This window comes from Sylvia atricapilla, chromosome 20, assembly GCF_009819655.1.
Source record: "Sylvia atricapilla isolate bSylAtr1 chromosome 20, bSylAtr1.pri, whole genome shotgun sequence".
In the NCBI taxonomy this organism is placed as follows: domain Eukaryota; kingdom Metazoa; phylum Chordata; class Aves; order Passeriformes; family Sylviidae; genus Sylvia; species Sylvia atricapilla.
This window is the reverse complement of record NC_089159.1, coordinates 7101263-7119296: the sequence shown is the minus strand read 5'-3', so window position 1 is coordinate 7119296 and position 18034 is coordinate 7101263. Positions and strand designations below refer to the sequence as shown.

At 46.2% G+C, this 18034-nt stretch overlaps 1 protein-coding gene across 8 annotated transcripts in view; it reads left to right on the top strand.

Moving 5' to 3' along the window:
* SSH2 (slingshot protein phosphatase 2) overlaps positions 1-18034 on the top strand; it is a 99430-nt gene that overhangs the window by 65070 nt on the left and 16326 nt on the right. For 3 of the 8 annotated variants that reach the window (XM_066333416.1, XM_066333413.1, XM_066333414.1), the window contains exons 2-8: positions 1463-1566; positions 10862-10983; positions 13374-13442; positions 14205-14270; positions 15294-15488; positions 17251-17344; positions 17472-17600. In XM_066333416.1, the coding sequence (XP_066189513.1) occupies positions 1519-1566; positions 10862-10983; positions 13374-13442; positions 14205-14270; positions 15294-15488; positions 17251-17344; positions 17472-17600 (723 nt within the window). In that variant the 5' untranslated portion in view covers positions 1463-1518. Of the gene's footprint in view, positions 1-1462; positions 1567-6231; positions 6297-10861; positions 10984-13373; positions 13443-14204; positions 14271-15293; positions 15489-17250; positions 17345-17471; positions 17601-18034 lie in introns of all 8 variants that reach the window. The other 5 variants (XM_066333410.1, XM_066333412.1, XM_066333418.1 and 2 more) reach the window with 3 other exon arrangements.

Sequence of the window (18034 nt, the reverse complement as noted above, 5' to 3'; positions counted from 1 at the left end):
GATGAGTGATTTTCTTTTTCAAAATTCTGTTTTTGTTGAAACATCCAGAGCATGTTTGACATCTGGTTCAATTTTAGGAAAAAACTTCTGGGAGAAGCTTTGTCACTCCGGAGTGCTGAGGGTATGACAGCACGGTCTAAATATTGGGATGTGCTGCAGCCTTGAGAAAAGTCTTTCTGACTCTGTGCATCTGCTTTTCTGGAGCTTGGAAAACTTCATTTTTTATATCCCTGGCAGCAAAATGGAAAGATGCCCAGAAATGTGCTTGAGCTTAGGGGGAAATCCAACTTTAACACAAGCTTTTCTAATTCTTTTACTTAGAAAAATGTAGTCAGAAAAGCTTTTGCTAAGGCAGTCAACCTCAAATAATGAAAATATATGGCAGGGCTTTTTACTCTATTAATTTCCCAGTCCTCATCCCTTAGAGGAAGGGAATAACTAACTAGGTTTGATATTTGTTTAAGTGGAGAAAGGAATAAAAGTTCCTGAGCTCTTGCTCGGTTGAAGGACAAGCCAACATCTTTTTCAAAGCGTGGAGCTGCTGGGATGCACGATGCCAGGACTCTCCCATCCTGTCTTATCATAGTCATCAACCATCCTGTTGACTAGAGAATTGTTTCTGGCTTTCTTCAAAGCCTCTAGGACTGTCTTATCAATTCTGAGAAAAGCAGGAACCCTCGACTATGCAACAGGATGGCTGCATTGCAGAATCTGGAGTGTGTCTTGCTTTTTCCACAAACCACAGCATCTGCAAGAAAACAGCTGGAAGATGTGCTTAAAATACCAGCTGTTCCTTGATACTTCAGAATTCTTCATTGCCCCTTTTTACAAAGTTCTGTCCTCATGTGACTTCAGAAAGGGCAAAATCAAGGCATAAAGTTATGACCGATTTCAACAGCATTACAGTTTCTTGCTTTGTGATTTATAAGTCTTCAAGAGTTAATCACCCTGCAACTCATAGAGAGTAGTTTTATGATTTCTTAATCTGTTGTGTACACTAATTTTCTTTTGGCTAACTGCTGAAGGGAGACATTTGTTTCTGCAGGGCATCAGCTGTGTCTGAACCACAAAGCTCAGGGTTAACAGAGTCCGTAATTACCCAGATGCGTGGGCTTGTTCTATTCATCACCATTTAGAAATGTGGATCTGTCATCTTGACTTTCAAATCGAAAATGTAGCCATAGGTTAATCCCCTCTGCCTGCTCGGGTTGCACCTCTGCAGGCAGAGTGGCACCAGCATATGTTCTGCTTTTCAGTGTTTCTCTGTTTGTGTTGTTCTCAGTTATGCTTTGAATGTGTGCAGTGCTTACATGGGGGGGGAAGTTCTTTCCCAACAGAATAATTCGGTCTAAATCACTTGCTTGCAAAAGAGCAGGCCATGTATTCAGCTTTTATCCTCTCTTGTTTCCTTTTTGAAGACAACAGACTTTTCCTCACTCCCTTTTTGTCTTTTCCCGTGCAGCATCAGCGAAAGCTTCCTCACTGTGAAAGGTGCAGCTCTCTTCCTGCCACGAGGAAATGGGTCATCCACTCCCAGGATCAGTCACAGGCGCAACAAACACGCAGGTAAGTGTGGTATCGATGGCTGGGGCTTGTCTGCTCCCTCTTGTTTCAGAGTCCAACTTTCTCGAGCTCATTCTCACCTGATGACACACGTTTGTCTGGCCCACATGTGTATTAAAGCCTGACAGTGCCAGTATCAACACTGATAGGAAAGAAGAAAGGTTTCAAAACTCTCCTGTACAAACAGGATCATCAAACAGATGAGTGACATCAGGGCAGCAGTCATGACATGGTAGAGACTGGAGAAGGAGTGCCCCCCAAAAGATCATCCTGTAATTCTAGTATGAGAGAGGGAGGGGAGGATTGCCTTCAAAAACCTTTGTGCACTGCAGTGGGAAACCTGTTTGTGATACAGGGTGAGTAATGGTGCTTCCTAATCTGAAAGTAACCAGTTATGATGGAGGAAAGGGAGAAGGCTTACCAGCCTTACCTTCACGTGGGGGTGAGGAAACCTCTGAGCAAAGCCAGTGTGACTTCTCAGAGGTGTGAGCAGAGTGAGTAATACAGAGTCGGTTAAAATTCCGCCTCCTTTATCTGCTGGAAGTTTGATTTGTGTTTTTGCTTTGACTCTCTTTGAAAAGTTGCTCTGAATATCATAACTCAAACATTTCAAGGTAGGGTATTTTTCATTGGCTGTATGGTGCTTAATCACTGATGGTGTTTTACAGGGATCAGATAGTGTGGGGATTTTTCTCTTCCATAAAGCAACTGGCAGGAAACAAAAATAAATTGGGACCTTCAGACATTTGCAAATGAGACCGGGATAGAAACAGACAGGAGTCAACGTGCTTTGCCAGAAAGTGACCAGGAAAAACGTGATTTGGTTTAGTTCCAGGTGTAGATCCCTTTGTACTTTGACACCATCGGGCTGTCATCCACCTCTGCATCTGTCAGAGTTACATATGTGATGACTGGCCACCTCAAAATCTGTTTGCAAACATATTTATAGAAAGAGTTTAAGTCAGAAGGCATTTAATTATATACTTCCCTCAAACATAGCGCAAGTGTACCCAAATTGCTTTGGTGAGATGCATTAATTACCAGTTGTCAAAAGAAAATGTTCTGAAACTTTATTTAAAGTTGGCCTTTCTGGTCAGGAATGAAGTGAAATGTCCTTTGGTGTGAAAGCAGAGTCAGCAGTCTTTAAAAAGTTTCTCTTGGCGTGTCTTGGTTTTTAATCTCTCCAAAGTCCATTGCTGAAGCCCAGGTCAGCCCCCAGCGCTGTTGCCTTGGCTTTGCCTTGCTGAGGAGACCCACAGGGTGGTGGTTTTCCTGCTGAACCTCTGCAAAGCAGCACAAACAGCTGTTGAGTCTCTCTCCTTGCCTCATCTACTCGCTCCAGCTGATTTGCATGAGGTCTGGAGACCTTGGTGGAAAAATAATTGCTTGTCTAATCGGCCCAGAGCTCTTGGAAGCCAGATTGCCAAGGAAGCAAATCCGGTGTGTTGTAATTGCTTATAGCAAGATGTTTGGTATTGCCGAGGCTGGCTTGCCTAAGGCGTGGGATTTTTGTTCTTAGAAGACATTTTATTCCTGTCTCTTCAGTTTACAGGGTGAGATTTAATGAGGCATCAGTGCTTGTCATTTCCTCAGTTTCCCTGCCTGTCAAGTGATGGGAATGCTCTGGTGGGTTTTTTTATGGTGCTTGGAAGTTTCACTGAAGAGAGTCTCTTGCCTAATGTGCACCAGATTTCTGTGAATTTTTCTAGTATCAGCAGACCAAGGCACCAGGGGATCAGTGTGTCACCTTCCTGAGCAAAACATCTGTGCCACCAGAATTAAATCAGTGATGTGGAGAGCGTGGCTGGCACAGTGTGTGCAGCTGCCTCCTTTCTGGGACACCGATAATCCATGCTCAGCTTCCATCCCCATGTGTGTCGTGACTTATCTCTGGCACACAAAATTAGAAGGGGGTAGACAGCGGACATAACTTTCCAGTATGGAATTGCTGCCTATAGCTGCAGTAGTATTTCAAGTGGCTCCAAGGACATTTTCTAGGAAGGCTGACTGACCTTCCTGACCTGCCTTTTTAATTCATCAGAGGCGCTCGAATCCAGCATGAAGAGTGAATGGGTGACAGGAAATAATTAATGCTCACACCCATTTCTCTAATCACCCCTCCATCAATGGGAATCATTGGCAGATTGACTAGATATGGTACCAGCTGTCCATATTCCTCTCCCTGGGTGGTCCTGTGCCACCTGGCAGATTTCCGTGGGATGGTGGGCTTGCTTTTCCACAACAAACGCTGGAGGAGGCCAGAAAGGGATGTAACTTCCCTGGGGCTTTTGCCATCTCTGGAATACTGTGAATCACATTTCAGATCCCACCCTTGCCCATGCTTTGCACCTTGCCTGCCAGCTCGAGGAAACAAAAGCATCTGCTCGGCGCAGGACAATGTGATAGGAAGCAGCAGCCCTGCCATGACTGCCAGCAAAGCCAGCTCTTCACAGGACAGGATGTGATATCTTTGTGCTGATTCTGGCATGTTAAAGCCTTTCCTTTGGTTTTTCTTAATCCAGGAAGTTTACGAAATGCCTTGTGTGTTTGGGGCTGAAAACCCTGCAAGTTGATTAAAGCTGGCCAAGGAAGTAATCCTTTACTTTCCAGCTCTGGAGATCCCAAGGCTGGCAGGGGAACAGGGAGGAGTGTGGTAAAATTTCTGAGGATGAAGGATAATGGAGCTTCTTGGCTGAGCCTTGCAGAAAAGGTTGTCGTAGAAACTTCCTCTCTTTAAGTATTGAGATAATCCAGTAGTCCAGGTGATTTTTTTTTTTAAAACTCCGGAAACTTTGGGTCTTAAGATGGTCCCTGAATTACTGGCAGCAGTAAGTGGGGACTGCTACATTTTGGAGAGGGAAAAAACTGAGGTGAAGCATCTTTTATTTCAGACTAAGACATGTGGATACTTCATGAGTCAAATACTTGCTGAGCTCTTCCAGGCTGTGGGCAGGAGGTGCAGGGGGACTTTTGCTTGTTGACGGACAGTTCTCAGCAATTCCCACTGTGTTATTAGCTGGAACTTGCTGAAACTGAGCCGTGCTGTCAGGATTTTGCACTGGTGTTGACGTGGGGAGATCCTGTCGTGGCACTCGTGGCAGATCAAGCATCTAATGGATGACTTGGCCTTCCTGAGTACCCTATCTCCATAAATAATTTCTGTTTAGGGAGGCTCGTGCCAGCCACTCCCGTGCTGGGAACAATGTCCATGGGCAGGAAGCAGCTTCAGGTGCTTGTTGCCGGTGATACTTTGTGATTTCACTGGTACTGCTGAGTGCCTCAGCTTTCCCAGCCCCAGTTAAAAATGCATTCCCAGAGCACTGACTCATTCTCCATCTGCTGTAATGTGTTTCAAGGAGCAAGGAAGAGGAGAGCAGGGATTGCAGTGGCCTGTGTAACCTACTCCATGCTAGGTTGTCTCTGTCCCATCCAGAGAAGGGCTCCACAGCCCTTCAGCCTTGCTCTTCCGTCAGCTACAAAAATCATTTGGAAACCAGGTACTCTCACTGGGCAGCCTTTCTTCTCCTTCCCTTTCTTGGTGTTTCTGGATGCTGCTCTATGTCCAAGCTTTCCTTATTTCTGAGAATCTGTGAAATAACATGGATTCTAGCAGCACTGGTGAATCAGAAAGGGAGGTCAGGGGGATTAACCAGCCTTCCTAGAAAAGGGTTTTGTAGATGATCCTGCTGAATATTTGCTCCTTGCGGTGTTGCCTAAACTCAGCTTCCTTGCTGTGGGGGAGTGGGAGAGGGTGGAAGAGTAAAGACTGCTCTTCTTGCTGATCTGTGCCACCCACCTGGCAGCCCTGCTCTGTTGTTTCTGGGAATGCAGATTAATTTTCCATGTAATGATTGAAAAACCAGCCCCTTGCAGGAGGTGTTGCTGCTGGCTGGTATTCAGGGGGTGATGTTGGCTCTCTACATGCCAGGAGTAGTGCTGAGAAATCAGTGCAGCAGTGCTGACAGAAAATCATCTCATTTGTCTTCAAAATGCTTAATGTTTTAGGAAGCTGGGACACTTGTCTCTTCTTAATAAGTCTAAAAGTCACAGTCATGCACTAAATTCAATTTTCCTTTATTTTTTCCTCAGCTTCACCAGAAAAGGTTTTGCAAGTGTTTTCTAGGAAAAAATTATAGGTGTTTGATTTTTCAGGTGGCTGTTCTTAGCTGCTTTTGGGTGGGGTTGATACACAACCATAGCTGATTATGTGCTGCTCTAAAGCAGCACTAAATCTCACTCTAAGGAGAGTATACTTTTGCCTGAGTAATAGTTCTGCACTGAGTAATAACCTGGTGTAAAAGAAATGGCAAATTTCTGGTTTGGAGCACGTGACAGAATGAGATGTTGAACTGCAGGGTGGGGTCCATTTCTCCCTAGGTTGACTTGTCTGTCAAAGGAACAAAGAGTACCGAAACACTGTTTATTTCTGTTAAAAAAGACAACAGAATTTAGCAGAAGGGAACACAGAAACAGGTGAGCACACGGGGCAAAGAGCAGCTGACTAAGAGATGACAAAACTCCCATCTCTGAGTAGGTGGGAGTGACAGTGACGACACTCCCGGTGACGTGTCATGTTTCTCCATGGACATTTGCTCTGGCTGAACAGCCAGCAACTTGCATGTGATTTAAAACTATTTTTGTGCATTCACCTTGCCCTCTTGCCTGCAGGGGATCTCCAGCAGCACCTGCAGGCCATGTTCATCCTGCTCCGCCCAGAAGACAACATCAGACTGGTAGGTTGGCTTTCTGCTTATCTCCTGTGAACCAATGCAAAGGTTAAGCACCACTTGACAAATACACCTGTGTAACTCAGGGAAGCAGTGGTGTGTGTGTTGGAGTGGTTTCATCAGCAGGGTTGGGAGTCTTTGCAACCACAGAGGTAGGAAGGAAAGCAGCTAATTGTGAAAGGCCTGCTTTGGTTGTTCAGTGAGATAAATTGTATGGCTAGAAGGTTGTCTTTGAACCAAGTACTGAGTATCTGTGCTCTCAAAAAACATTGTAATAATTACCAGAGAGGATGGGTAAATTATTTTGGTGTCGTGTTTAAATCAAGAGTCTGTGACTTATGTCTGACCAGTGTGATCACCTGCCCTTCTGTGAGAGTTCAGTTGTGTTCCTTCCTCTGCTCTCCTAACTTGCAGCATCCCAAAAGGCCATGGCTGGACAGGTGGGAGCATGTAGGATTCCCATGTAGCCACGCATTTCCACTGAACCTTGGCCTTCTGCTTTCCTGGGCTGTTGCCTCCTATAATGATGTAAAATGAGGCATTGCTGTTCATGGCATTGATGCACAGTCCTGAAGAGCTCCAGAAGCCAAATGTGAGCAGCGAGGAATTTGCCTGGGACATGTTGAAGTGCTCTACAAGGCCAGGCATGACTGCAGTGTGTCTGCACCTTTCATCACTCAGTAGCCTGAAGTTTGTTTCCTGTATTTTCTTGGTGCATCTTAGCAACGTCTGCCCAAAGAAGGACTGCCAGCATCACAAGTGTTATTCCAGCACCTCTCGTTTGCTGAATCCTCCTGAGCTGTGCTGGAGATGGACTGATTGGATGAATATAGCTAGGAAACAGCTAAGGTTACTATGGAATGCTTTAGCTTCCCCAATGACCACTGAAAATAATTTGCCATAAGCAAGCCAAAGGACCTACTCCCCTAAACTTTGCCAGGCACACCTTGCTGTCACTGAAATTTCAGTGAAAGTGATGGAAATGGGGGTTCTCAATGCTTTTCAGAATTTGAGCCAGGGTTAGAACATTGGAAGCTATTGAACAAGGCATTGTTCAGCAGTATCACTGGCTACATTGTGTGATTTGGGACAAATTAGCCTTAACAGCTGAATAAGGACTTTGTGGGCTGAGACATAAACGCTTTTGTCCAGAGCTACATTTGGAATGCTGAAATCTTGCATGAGGTTAAGTTCGATAGTCTACTTGAATTTAATTGATTCTTGACGAACGAAGGGTGTGCAGGGCTGCAATGGACTCTCTTATAAAACAGCAGATACAAATGAGATTTGAAATATAAACAGTGCTGAGAGAAATGCATTCTCTTCATTTTGTTGGCTGCTGTCATTTGGAGGGCCAGCTTCACAGCTCAGGGGGCAGCAGAGGAATCTAATCCTCTAAAAACCTACACTTAAAATTTGGAACAACTCTTGTTTCTGTTGGAGCTGTTGGCAGAGGTTTTTAGCCTTCCATGAGAGCAGGATTAGAGCCATGGTACCAATGTAGGATCAGTAGGAAGGAGGAAAAGGAGTTAAGAATGCAAAGTGGTCGAACGTGTTTCTGTAGCTTGGCAGAACTGGGAACTTGAAAGTTGGACATACTTTTTTTTATCTTCAAAATATTTATCTGCATGAGAAATGCTTTCTTGTATGAAACACCTACTATCATAGAGCATGAAAGGTCAGTATGAACTTCTTGGAATGTGCTGTTCATAAGGACTGGTGAAATATCGCATCATACTTCTGATGATACAAAAATACAGCAGAAGATAAAGTTGGCTTGTGTTCAGGTGAGCCTAAAACTTAAGAAGATTTCAGGCTGGCCCTGAAAGGACTACAGGGAATGATTTGTTTTGACCAGACTACAAATAACCTTCCCAAACTGAGGAGAAAGACAGCTCTGTGTAGATGAGCTGATTGCAAAAGAACTTTCTATCCCACCACAGTCCTTGAAGCCAGGCCATCCTCTCCAGAGTGACTGGGATTTCAAATATCCTCATTTAAAAGGCATCAGAGCACTTGGTGTGCTCCTGCTGGAAGGTGAACATGTGAACTAGCACTTCATGGAAAGGTTAGAGATCCATTTGTGGTTCGATAGGCACGCTGGGGCTCTAATAGGAACTTTTGAAGTCGGCTGGTTTACAGCGTCAATTCTGCAGATTTAATACTCCAGTAAATTTAGCAAAACGTGTTACCTGCCCTATCCTGATTCTTCACTTTGTGCTAAGGGTGTAAGTGTTGAACCCAGAGATGCACACTAAGCCAAGCCCTATTTCTCTTAACTTGAAAATCCCACCCTACCAGCGTGTAGCTACATGACCTTTGCTCACTGTTTGTCTTGCCCTGTTCTAAAGGGTCTTGCATCAAGACTTCCCATTACTGCTGGCCAGATTGGTTTAGCAAAGTAAGTTAGATTTTGTTAATCCTCTTGCTACTGGACTGTCCTCAGGAGAAGCAGAACAGAAACTCCAGTGTGGATGCCCCAGACATGGGGCAGCTGCATCTGTCTGCTCCCATTTTAGGCAAGTCCGTGCTGTTTGCTGAGGTTTGGTTCCTAATGTCGATAATTACTTTAACTACCAAGACCTTGGTGATTACTTGCTCTTCTAGGTTGAAGAGCACCTTTCTGTTTTCCCACAAGTGGTTAGTTCTAGAAACAACCATCTTGGGGAGAATTCGCAGCTTGAAGGACTGACCACTTTGATCCTCCGTGTTTCCAAAGGAATCCTTGTGACTCAAGAAGCAAGAAGAAAAATAAGGCTGGTTTTAGCATGACTTATCCTAAGGAGGTGGGGTGGGGCACAGTCTCTGGCTGTACAGAGCACAGCTGTCTGCTGGCATCAGCGTTTGGGTAGTTTCTGTTGGTCTTTGGTCCAACTGGGCAAGTCTGGAAGACTCTGTTCAACGCCGTCTCCTGCCTGCACTTGCTCATCTGCCCCATCACCAGAGCTGCTGCTCCCTGCAATGCCACTGGGGAACTTTGCCTGCCACACTCAGCATTCCCTGCCACAGAGCACTCTGCTGGGATGGTGAGCTCTGTTCAGCTGCCAGGCACTGTTTAACCTTTGTTGTAGACTCCACCACGTGTTGGGGTCAAGATGGTGGACAGTAGAGCTCTGAGATCAGAGGGGGCTTCCTCTAAACTGAGAGGTGCCGGCCGCTCTGACCTCAATACCAAGTTGTGAACAGCTAAAGGAGCACATTGGGAAAAGCAGCCTGTTCCTGAGAGAGCTCACACAACAGTTAATTTCTTAGCTTTTTTAAGCTAACACCACTTCAGACTTCAACCACTGGGTTACAAGGAATTGAGGAACCAGGTCCCGTTGCAGAGGGCAGGGATCTGTCCAGAGCACAGTGTAAGGCTGGGCTGGGACAGCTCCTTGTTGCCCGTGTTTGCTCTGCAGGCCCTGCTCAAAGTTCAAGCAGCAGTTTAACAGTGTGGTAAACACTGAGGCCAGACAGAGTCTTGGGGTTGCATTGAGCCATCCAAAGTTAAGGTTTAGTATACAGAATTAAGACACTTCCTTTCTAGGAATGTCCTAGTTTCTCTGTTTGGGATCCTGTGACTAAAATAGTTGCAAACAGCTTGGAACGGAGTCCAAAAAGTGTTGCAAGTAAAGGCTGCCTGCTGCAAGTGTTGATAAGCAAAACTTTCAGTGCTGGGCTCCCTTCTCTGGGCTCCTCATTAACCAGCAGTCTGTCTGCAAGACTTCCTGGTGTCCCTTCAGTTCTCACTTCCTTGTGGCTTCTGGAGAAGCAGCTCACCTCAATGCAACCTTCCAGGAGCTTCAGCATTGGTCTGACATTTATGGTTTAAGTTCCACTGCTCTCTGAATCCTCTCAGTAGTATTTGATTTGGGGGATTTTGGGCTGAACACCAGTCCTCCTGGAATTCTTTTGGCACTTGGGGTACAAGTGAACGTGGCAGGAGCAACAAGGCGCGATGACTTTCACCTTTCCTGGGCAATCTGAACCAGCAAAGGATACAGCTTAGTCATAGGGATATCTTTTCCTGCCAGGTGTAAGGCGGTACGGTTGCTTCTGCACTGGGGAAGTTGCCAGAAGAATTCGAAGGGCCAGCAGGAAACCATGTGTGAATTAGATCCTGGTTGTTTCTGTCCAGCTGCCTGGGGAGCTGGTGGGAATATACTCATTGGAACTGTTGCAGCATACAGTAGTGAAGAGGGAAGCTCTGGTTCTTGGGGCAAAGCCCTCTGAAGGTGAATGTTCAACACCCATCTGTCTCACTGATGGTCCATGAAGCTCACTGGGCTGGGACCTATCAGAGGGCTGTAGGCTGTTCAAAATCAGCCTTGGTGGGGCAGAGCAGGGCCTGCAACCAGGTGTGCAGGGTGCACCAGGAACATGCCAGCTGTTGAGGAAGGCCCTGTGTGGGAGTAAAGCACTTCCTACCCAGCTGAGGGCCCACACTTACCCAGCGTGGGACATCCGTACCAGTCCAGACTGCATCACTGCTTCTGTGCCTGTCACTCAGCATGAAAAAGTGGCCTGTAAAGGTAATAATGCGTGTTTTGCTGACTGCCCTGCTGGTCTCTTCCCCTTCTTTACTTCAGGCTGTAAGACTGGAAAGTACCTACCAGAACCGCACTAGATACATGGTGGTGGTGTCCACCAACGGCAGACAAGACACAGAGGAGAGCATCGTCCTAGGAATGGATTTCTCTTCCAATGACAGGTACTCAGAGTGTCCAGGTGGGGAAGTCCTTGTGCTCACCCCCACATCAAGTTAACTGTAGAAATCACTGTCTGGTGTCCTGTGTTTTCTAGGGGTAGGCTGCTTCAGCTTTTCTAGCCTGATGTTTTTCTTTCCAGAATTGCCTTTTTATTTCTTGAGGGGAGGTGGTAAATGTGAAGGCAATAATGCAGGTCAGCATTTCCCTCATTCCTCCAAGCCTCAGGCTTCTGTGAGGATGTTTGGTGCCTCTGAATGGTACCATTGCAGGTCCCCCAGCCCTGCATCTGCACACCAGAGACAGGGACAATCTTCATGCAAAGAATGAAAAAGCTGCAATTAGAGAAGCTGAACCTCAGGGTTCAGGAGAGCAGGTAATAAGAAAGGGGCTGTCAAGCAGTCCCATTGCCAAGGTCATGGCACAAAGGCCTGATGGCAGTGTTAGGGTTGGTGATGGCAGATCTTACACACCATGTGCTGTCCCCAGGCAGCAGTATGTCATCAGGGTTTAGTGCTTCTGCTTCATTCATTTAAGTTCCTGCTGACCTTTCCACAAGGCTGCAGAATGTGGCTGGGAAGCAGCTTTTGCTGCTGGAGGGGCTGTAAGCCAGCAGCTTCATGGGCAGAAGCTTCCCTTTTAGAAGGGAACAGTGGGCACTTTGGAGAGGGCATGGAGGCACATGACTCTGTTAAAAAGAGTTTTAAGTAAATCTTGCCTCTATTGGAAGACAATCAGCTGGATATTCCATTTTTGAAGATTTCAGACTCATGCTTACTTCCAGCACAGCAGCCTGTGTCACAGGAATGAGTCTTGCTTTTGTCACTAGTTGGAATCAATTTCTTCCAGGTAGTTAGTAGAACCACTAGAAAACGTTTTTGAACTATTTGGCTAAGAAATTGCCTTCCAAACATTGTGTGCTGGTCACAGCAACCACCATGCTTGGTTTGGATGCTGGGCTTGGGTGATGCCTGCCAAAATGGGAGGCCAGCTTGATGATGCCCCTAGCTCCTGTCTCTGCACATGTGTGCACAGCTGTGACTCAGAGATGTTCTTGCCTTGGGGCAGGAATAACTTGTCCTTGCACAGGTTGCTGTGAGCTTGGAACTCGCTGTTGGCTGTGATGTACCAGCGCAGCCACCTTTGATAACTGAGAGCTCACTGGTATTCAGTCTCTAATAACATAGCAGGGTCGTTTCAGCTTTCTGCTGGAGTTCCTGGGGTTCTGGATGGTCACTGTGATCTGCCCTCCCCGAGCCCACTTGGTATTTATAACTCCATGTAGACTTGTTGCTATGGTCTCTGATAAGCGCTGAACAGTATCACTAAAAATACCCTGGCCACCTTGGGAAGCCTTTTAAAAACACATCTTTCCATGAGCTCATCTCATGTTGTCAACAGAAATAGCTGCATGCTGCAGTGTCTCCTGGTGCTGGGCACCAGGCATGTGCATTTCCAGGGCTCCCTGTCTGACCCTCCAAAGTCTCTCCCTCTTCCCACTCATCTCTTAAGCTGGAGACTGGCAGGTGTGCTGAAACTGGTTGAAATCTGGGAGCACCTGGTGCAAAGCAGGAGGCAGTTGAATTCAGTTCTTCAAGATGCTGCTTTGATTATAGAGCAGTTTTGCAGCTTTATGAGATCCAGCTCTTTTCATTTAACAACCTGGAGCAGGTTGTATTGGGCTCCCCCGCCCCTGCCTTTTTTCCATCACTTGGTTTCTGCTTTTAACTTGGCTTTTTGCTCACCCTTACAGAAAACTGGGGGGACTGTGAGAGCAGAGAGGGCAAAGCAGCTGAGAGAGGAGTGGAGTTGCCAGGAGGTGTCTCTATGGGATGGCTGTTATGCTCATTCCTGAGGTGTGGGAGGGCAAAGAAGGGTCAGGAGTCAGCCAAAGGTGATACACTGTGATTGCCAACCTACTGTGGTGCCAGTCACCCTGCTATTGCACTGCTCTGCTTCCAGTCCCCAGCAGCTGGGGCTGAGGGACAAACAAGAAAATAAAGCTGTGGATTGCAAAATCAGAGCTAGAACCAAACCTCTTGAGCCTGAGAGGGATTAATCTGTAAAGAAAGCCTTGAGCTGACCAAAGACTGTGAGCCTCCTCTGACCTTCTGCACGAAGTTCAGTGGTTTTGGATCCTGTTTGCTCTTCTCCCAGGTGTCTTAACCCTTTAAGCTTCCTTGAAAGGATAGTGCTATACCCTGAATCTGGTTAGTGATCCTTGCCCCTGTAGAGCAACACTGGCTCTGTTTCTACTGAAGCAACAGTGGGATTTCTCATTTTCCTTTTTTTTTTTTTTCCCTAATGAATACAAAAATATGCAACTATTGCCATGAAATTAGAACAATAATGTGGTGCTGTAGCAGACAGACTGACTTTCTCTTTCCCACTGCAGTAGCACTTGTACAATGGGCTTGGTGCTGCCACTCTGGAGTGACACCTTGATCCACCTGGATGGAGATGGGTGAGTGCCTTTTATATGTTCTATGATAATACAACTTAGAACAAGGTGTATGGGGAAGGATTCCAGTGCTTGCAGAGCCCTCACAGCTCCAGCAGCCCTCCTCTGTTGACCTGTATCGGGTTAGTAGGCTCAGAGGCCCTCAATCACAGTGGTTGTGGCAGGGAGCACCAGTAATTGACTTATCTGTGAATAAACACGCACTGAGACAGTGGCTTATGTGTGTGTTTAAGCTGGAGTAAAGGAGCTTTTACTGGCGAGTGGGTGTGTAGTGAAAGCTCCTTAAAGGGATCCTATTATGTGTTCCTCCATCACGCTTGCAGCAGGCAGCACTCAGCCCAACATAAAGCAAGAATGATGTTTCTCTGCCAAATAGACACCTGACTTGCAGACTCCTGTTTGTGCCAGTTACTCAGGCTGTCCAGTGCAGTGCATGGAATGACTTTTCTTTCCTTGGTAGCTGCCCCGGGATCTCTTTAGCTGGACTCTGTTGCTCCCAGGCTGTGGCACTGAATTTGTGTTGCCAAGGTAAACAGCACAGCCCAGCACTGTCCCACTGTCTTAGTTTCGTTCCCAAACAGCAGCTGCTTAAAGAAGTTATCTTAGAGCTTTTAGTGTGCTATTTTGATCTCTTTGCTAGCTGAACTCAGCAGTGTATGCATAGGGCTAGACCTTTGCTGTTCTAATGTGCTCCAGACTATCAGTTATTAACTAAAAAGTGACTTTTGGGACACATTTTTACTGTGCCTTTTTTCTTCTCACCAGAGGGTTCAGTGTATCAACAGATAACAGGGTGCACATATTCAAGCCCGTGTCTGTACAGGCAATGTGGTAAGTACTTACTACAAGCTGTCCCAGTGACCCTTTTTCCAGGTGTTTTGGCTGCTTAAGCTCTTAAAAACCAGGTATTGCTTTATGTTACTGTTATCTTGAGACCTACTTGAGCAGCCAGAAGTTTCTTTCAGAGACAGGGAAGGAAGTTTGGTACCAAAGGAAAAAAGCCATGTAAGTGCTGGTGTACAGCAGCTTTGTCTCAGCTGAGGGCAGGAAGGAATAGGGTCATTTTCCTTGCAAAGGGCTGCTGCTTTGAGCCCAAAGTCACATTGCTTCGAGTATATGTTTCAAATATTTTGAGATATGTTCATTGTGATAGAGGAAAGACAGGCTGCTTGCATTTTTCTTTCCTTTTAGGGTGGTTCATGTTGTGATCATGAAAGTATTTCTGGCTCAAGCTTCTTTGCATTGCAAAAATACATCGCATGTCAGCAATGCTGCTGTCACCCCAGTGATTTTGACCTGGATCCTTCTGATCCCAGTCAAAGATTTAAAATAAGCTAAAAATAGGAGAGGGGGATTTGTTTCCCAGCAGCAGCTGAAGAAACTTCTGATATCCCTCGTGCAGTGAGAGAGGGCAGACACCTAAGCATCTCAGTGCAGTCCTGAGCCCTTGGTTGTGCATGTCTGATTCCTGGGTGTCCCTGCCCTGCACACAAGACAGCTGATGGCACAGTAGGAGCTGTCAGCACCCTGTCTTGGACACCCAACTCTGTGCATCTTATTTAGGGCTTGGGTATTTGCAGCAGATTTTGGAACTACAGACACGGGTGCTTCTGCTCTCAGAGTTGTGGGCACCTTCACTGCTATCCAGGCTTGTTTTGGCATGCTCCAATTAAGACATGCAAGCTCTGGCAGCGTGTGGGAATCCACAGCCTTGCAGGACATCCTCATGCACAGTGCCAGGGGACTGTACCAACTGAGGGGACACGAGCAGCATCCTGGACTTGGCTGCTGCTTCCTGCTTGATACCAGCCTGAGGAAGAAATGCTAAACGTCCAAGTGTTATTCCCTTGCTAGGTCTGCTCTGCAGAGTTTACATAAGGCTTGTGAAGTGGCACGGAGCAACAATTACTATCCAGGGAGTCTGTTCCTCACGTGGGTCAGTTACTATGAGAGCCATATCAACTCGGACCAGTCGTCAGTCAACGAGTGGAATGCCATGCAAGATGTCCAGTCCCACCGGCCCGACTCGCCCGCCCTCTTCACTGATGTGTAAGTTGGGCTGCCTCTGCTGAGCCAGGGTTTGGCTGTCCCCAAATGAGGAGAGAGTTTCCACGAGAGATGGCTCTTAATTAGGTATTAATAAGGAGAGGCTTCCTGTTCCGTGTAATAAGTGGATTCCTGGTTAGGTAAACAGCAGCAATGGAAGTTTAGCCCTCCTGGGGCTCTCTTGCATCTCCTCCAGCCTCTGTTTTCAGTTTAGTTGTTTACCTTGGGCTTTAAGCTTGCAGACCTTTGCTTCTGCAAGGTAAGTCCTGTGTTACTGGTAAGAGAGGTGTGGTGTATCTCAGTCTTCTGATTTTGTCCTCTTGTTCCAGGCCTGGAAGGAACAGGTTTCTCTGGACTTTGCTCTTACACTGGCACGTGCCTGAGCACATGTTTAGACTAACATGGCTTTTTTATCCTTACTCAGTTCATTTTGCTATAAAGTGAAGTGTTTATGTATGGACTTCTGAGCCTGTGAGCTCAGAAACATCATCTCATCCATCTGAAACACCTAAGAATGAAGGCAAAGAGCAGTGCAGGTTTTTGTCATTCTAGGAGCTTAGGAAGTGTGGAACAGGACAGTGTGTAGGTTCCAAGATGCCTCCAGCCAAATGCTTGGGTATCAGGTGGTAGATGGTCCAAAACGGTGGCTGAGGTAAAGGGGTAGACAATTCAGAAAGGCAAAATTTATAGGCTGTATCAACATTCAAGATTTATCACCCCTGTCATTAGTAACTGCCTGAAAGGTAGTCTGTGACCAGATGTGGTGCCAAGTGTGAGGGTTTTCACTTGCCCATTTTGTAATTACTTCACTGGCCCCAGTCATTTTCCCAGGATAATAGTGCCTTTGGTTGATTTATGCTCCCAGATATTTCCTGTTGCTGGAGTCCAGTGAGTGAATAATGATGCTAAGCAGTTGTTCAGCTGTGAACAAGTCTTCACACTTGATTGTTTTTTAATGTACAAGGCGGGTGGCTGAAGAGTTTTGGCAGGCTGACAGACTAATATTTTCTTGTAGCTTTTCATATATAAATTTTATCTAACCCACCCTTTCCCTGGTGGCACCTTGAAATGGAATGATTTCCTTGAGACACTTAAACAGCATTCTCTTAATGGAATCCTGAAATAATGCATGAGGTTAAAAGAACCAGGAACTTCCATGATTTTTATTTGTGAGCCACCAGTTGAACACTTGTAACGTCCATGCTCTCCCCAACTTGGCAGCCATCTAGAGAAGGGGAAAGGTGGTGGGAGATGTCACTGCTGGGTCCCTTGTAAAGATGCTGGGTGAGCCAGCCCCGTGCTGCTGCTCTGCTGCAGCTTCCTCTGGTGTTACTCAGGCTATTTTTGCAGCTGGTGATAAGGCCCCTGGCAGCAGAGGCGGGAGGAATGCGGAGGCTTAGCTGCCCTCAGCTCTCCATGTAAGGAGTTTTGGAGCTGTTACCTTTCCAAGAAAGGTAGGGAGAGAGGCTTAGATACTGCTCCAGAGGGTATAATGCAGCCTTCCCAATTTAAATTTTACCAAATACCAGAGGTTCTCTGGATGACTACAATGGATTAGGGGCATTCACTTGGTGGCTTTCATATACGACTGTGAATCTAAACTGAGCTTTACTGTCACCTGAATTCCCTCCAGCTGGGAACATGCCTGGGGGAAGTAGTGTGAGAGTGTGAGACTCTACAGAGTATGCAGTCTATACCTATTTTAAAAGTGTCATGGATCCAGTTTGTTTTCCCTCCCAGTGACTTTGTTGCTTTCTTCTAACAGCCCAACTGAGCGGGAACGCACGGAACGGCTGATTAAGACCAAATTAAGGGAGATCATGATGCAGAAAGATTTGGAGAACATCACCTCAAAAGAGGTGAGTGGTGAGGGTGCAGCCCTGGGAATGCTGTTGTGGAAACTAAAGAGCTCTGTGCTTCATGTCATGAAGAAAGGCCAGAACGAAAGCTTCACTTGACTTCCTTGTGTCCCTCCTACCCACGCAGATACGCACGGAGCTGGAGATGCAGATGGTGTGTAACCTGCGGGAGTTCAAAGAATTCATTGACAATGAAATGATAGTGATCCTTGGGCAGATGGACAGCCCCACACAGATATTTGATCACGTGTTTTTGGTGAGTCTTAACAGTGAATACAAAAGTAAACACTCAACACTTTCCACTCTAAGTTGGTTGATGCGGGGGCCTCTGAAGGAAGTTAAAGGAATTTTGAAGGAGAGGTTGGTTGATCCTGGGGTCACATACTCTTAAGCAAGACAGTAATGAACAAGAGCAGCCTGGATTTTTGGCTGTACTAAACTTAGCCGTCTAGCACCAAGCTGTAGACCCTGTACCTAGAGGATGGAAGGGACAAGATCTTAATTCTAACAGTTTTTCAGGGCTGTTTCCATTGATGTAAGACCAGTTTTGTGGATTTAACTGTCCAGGGTACCCACATGCCAAGTTCTTATGTTTGGGAAAGACATAACTATAGCAAAAGGAGGGAGAGTGGCACTGTGTGACATCCACATGGAATGGCGCTCTTGTAACATGGAAAGCTCTGAGTTTGT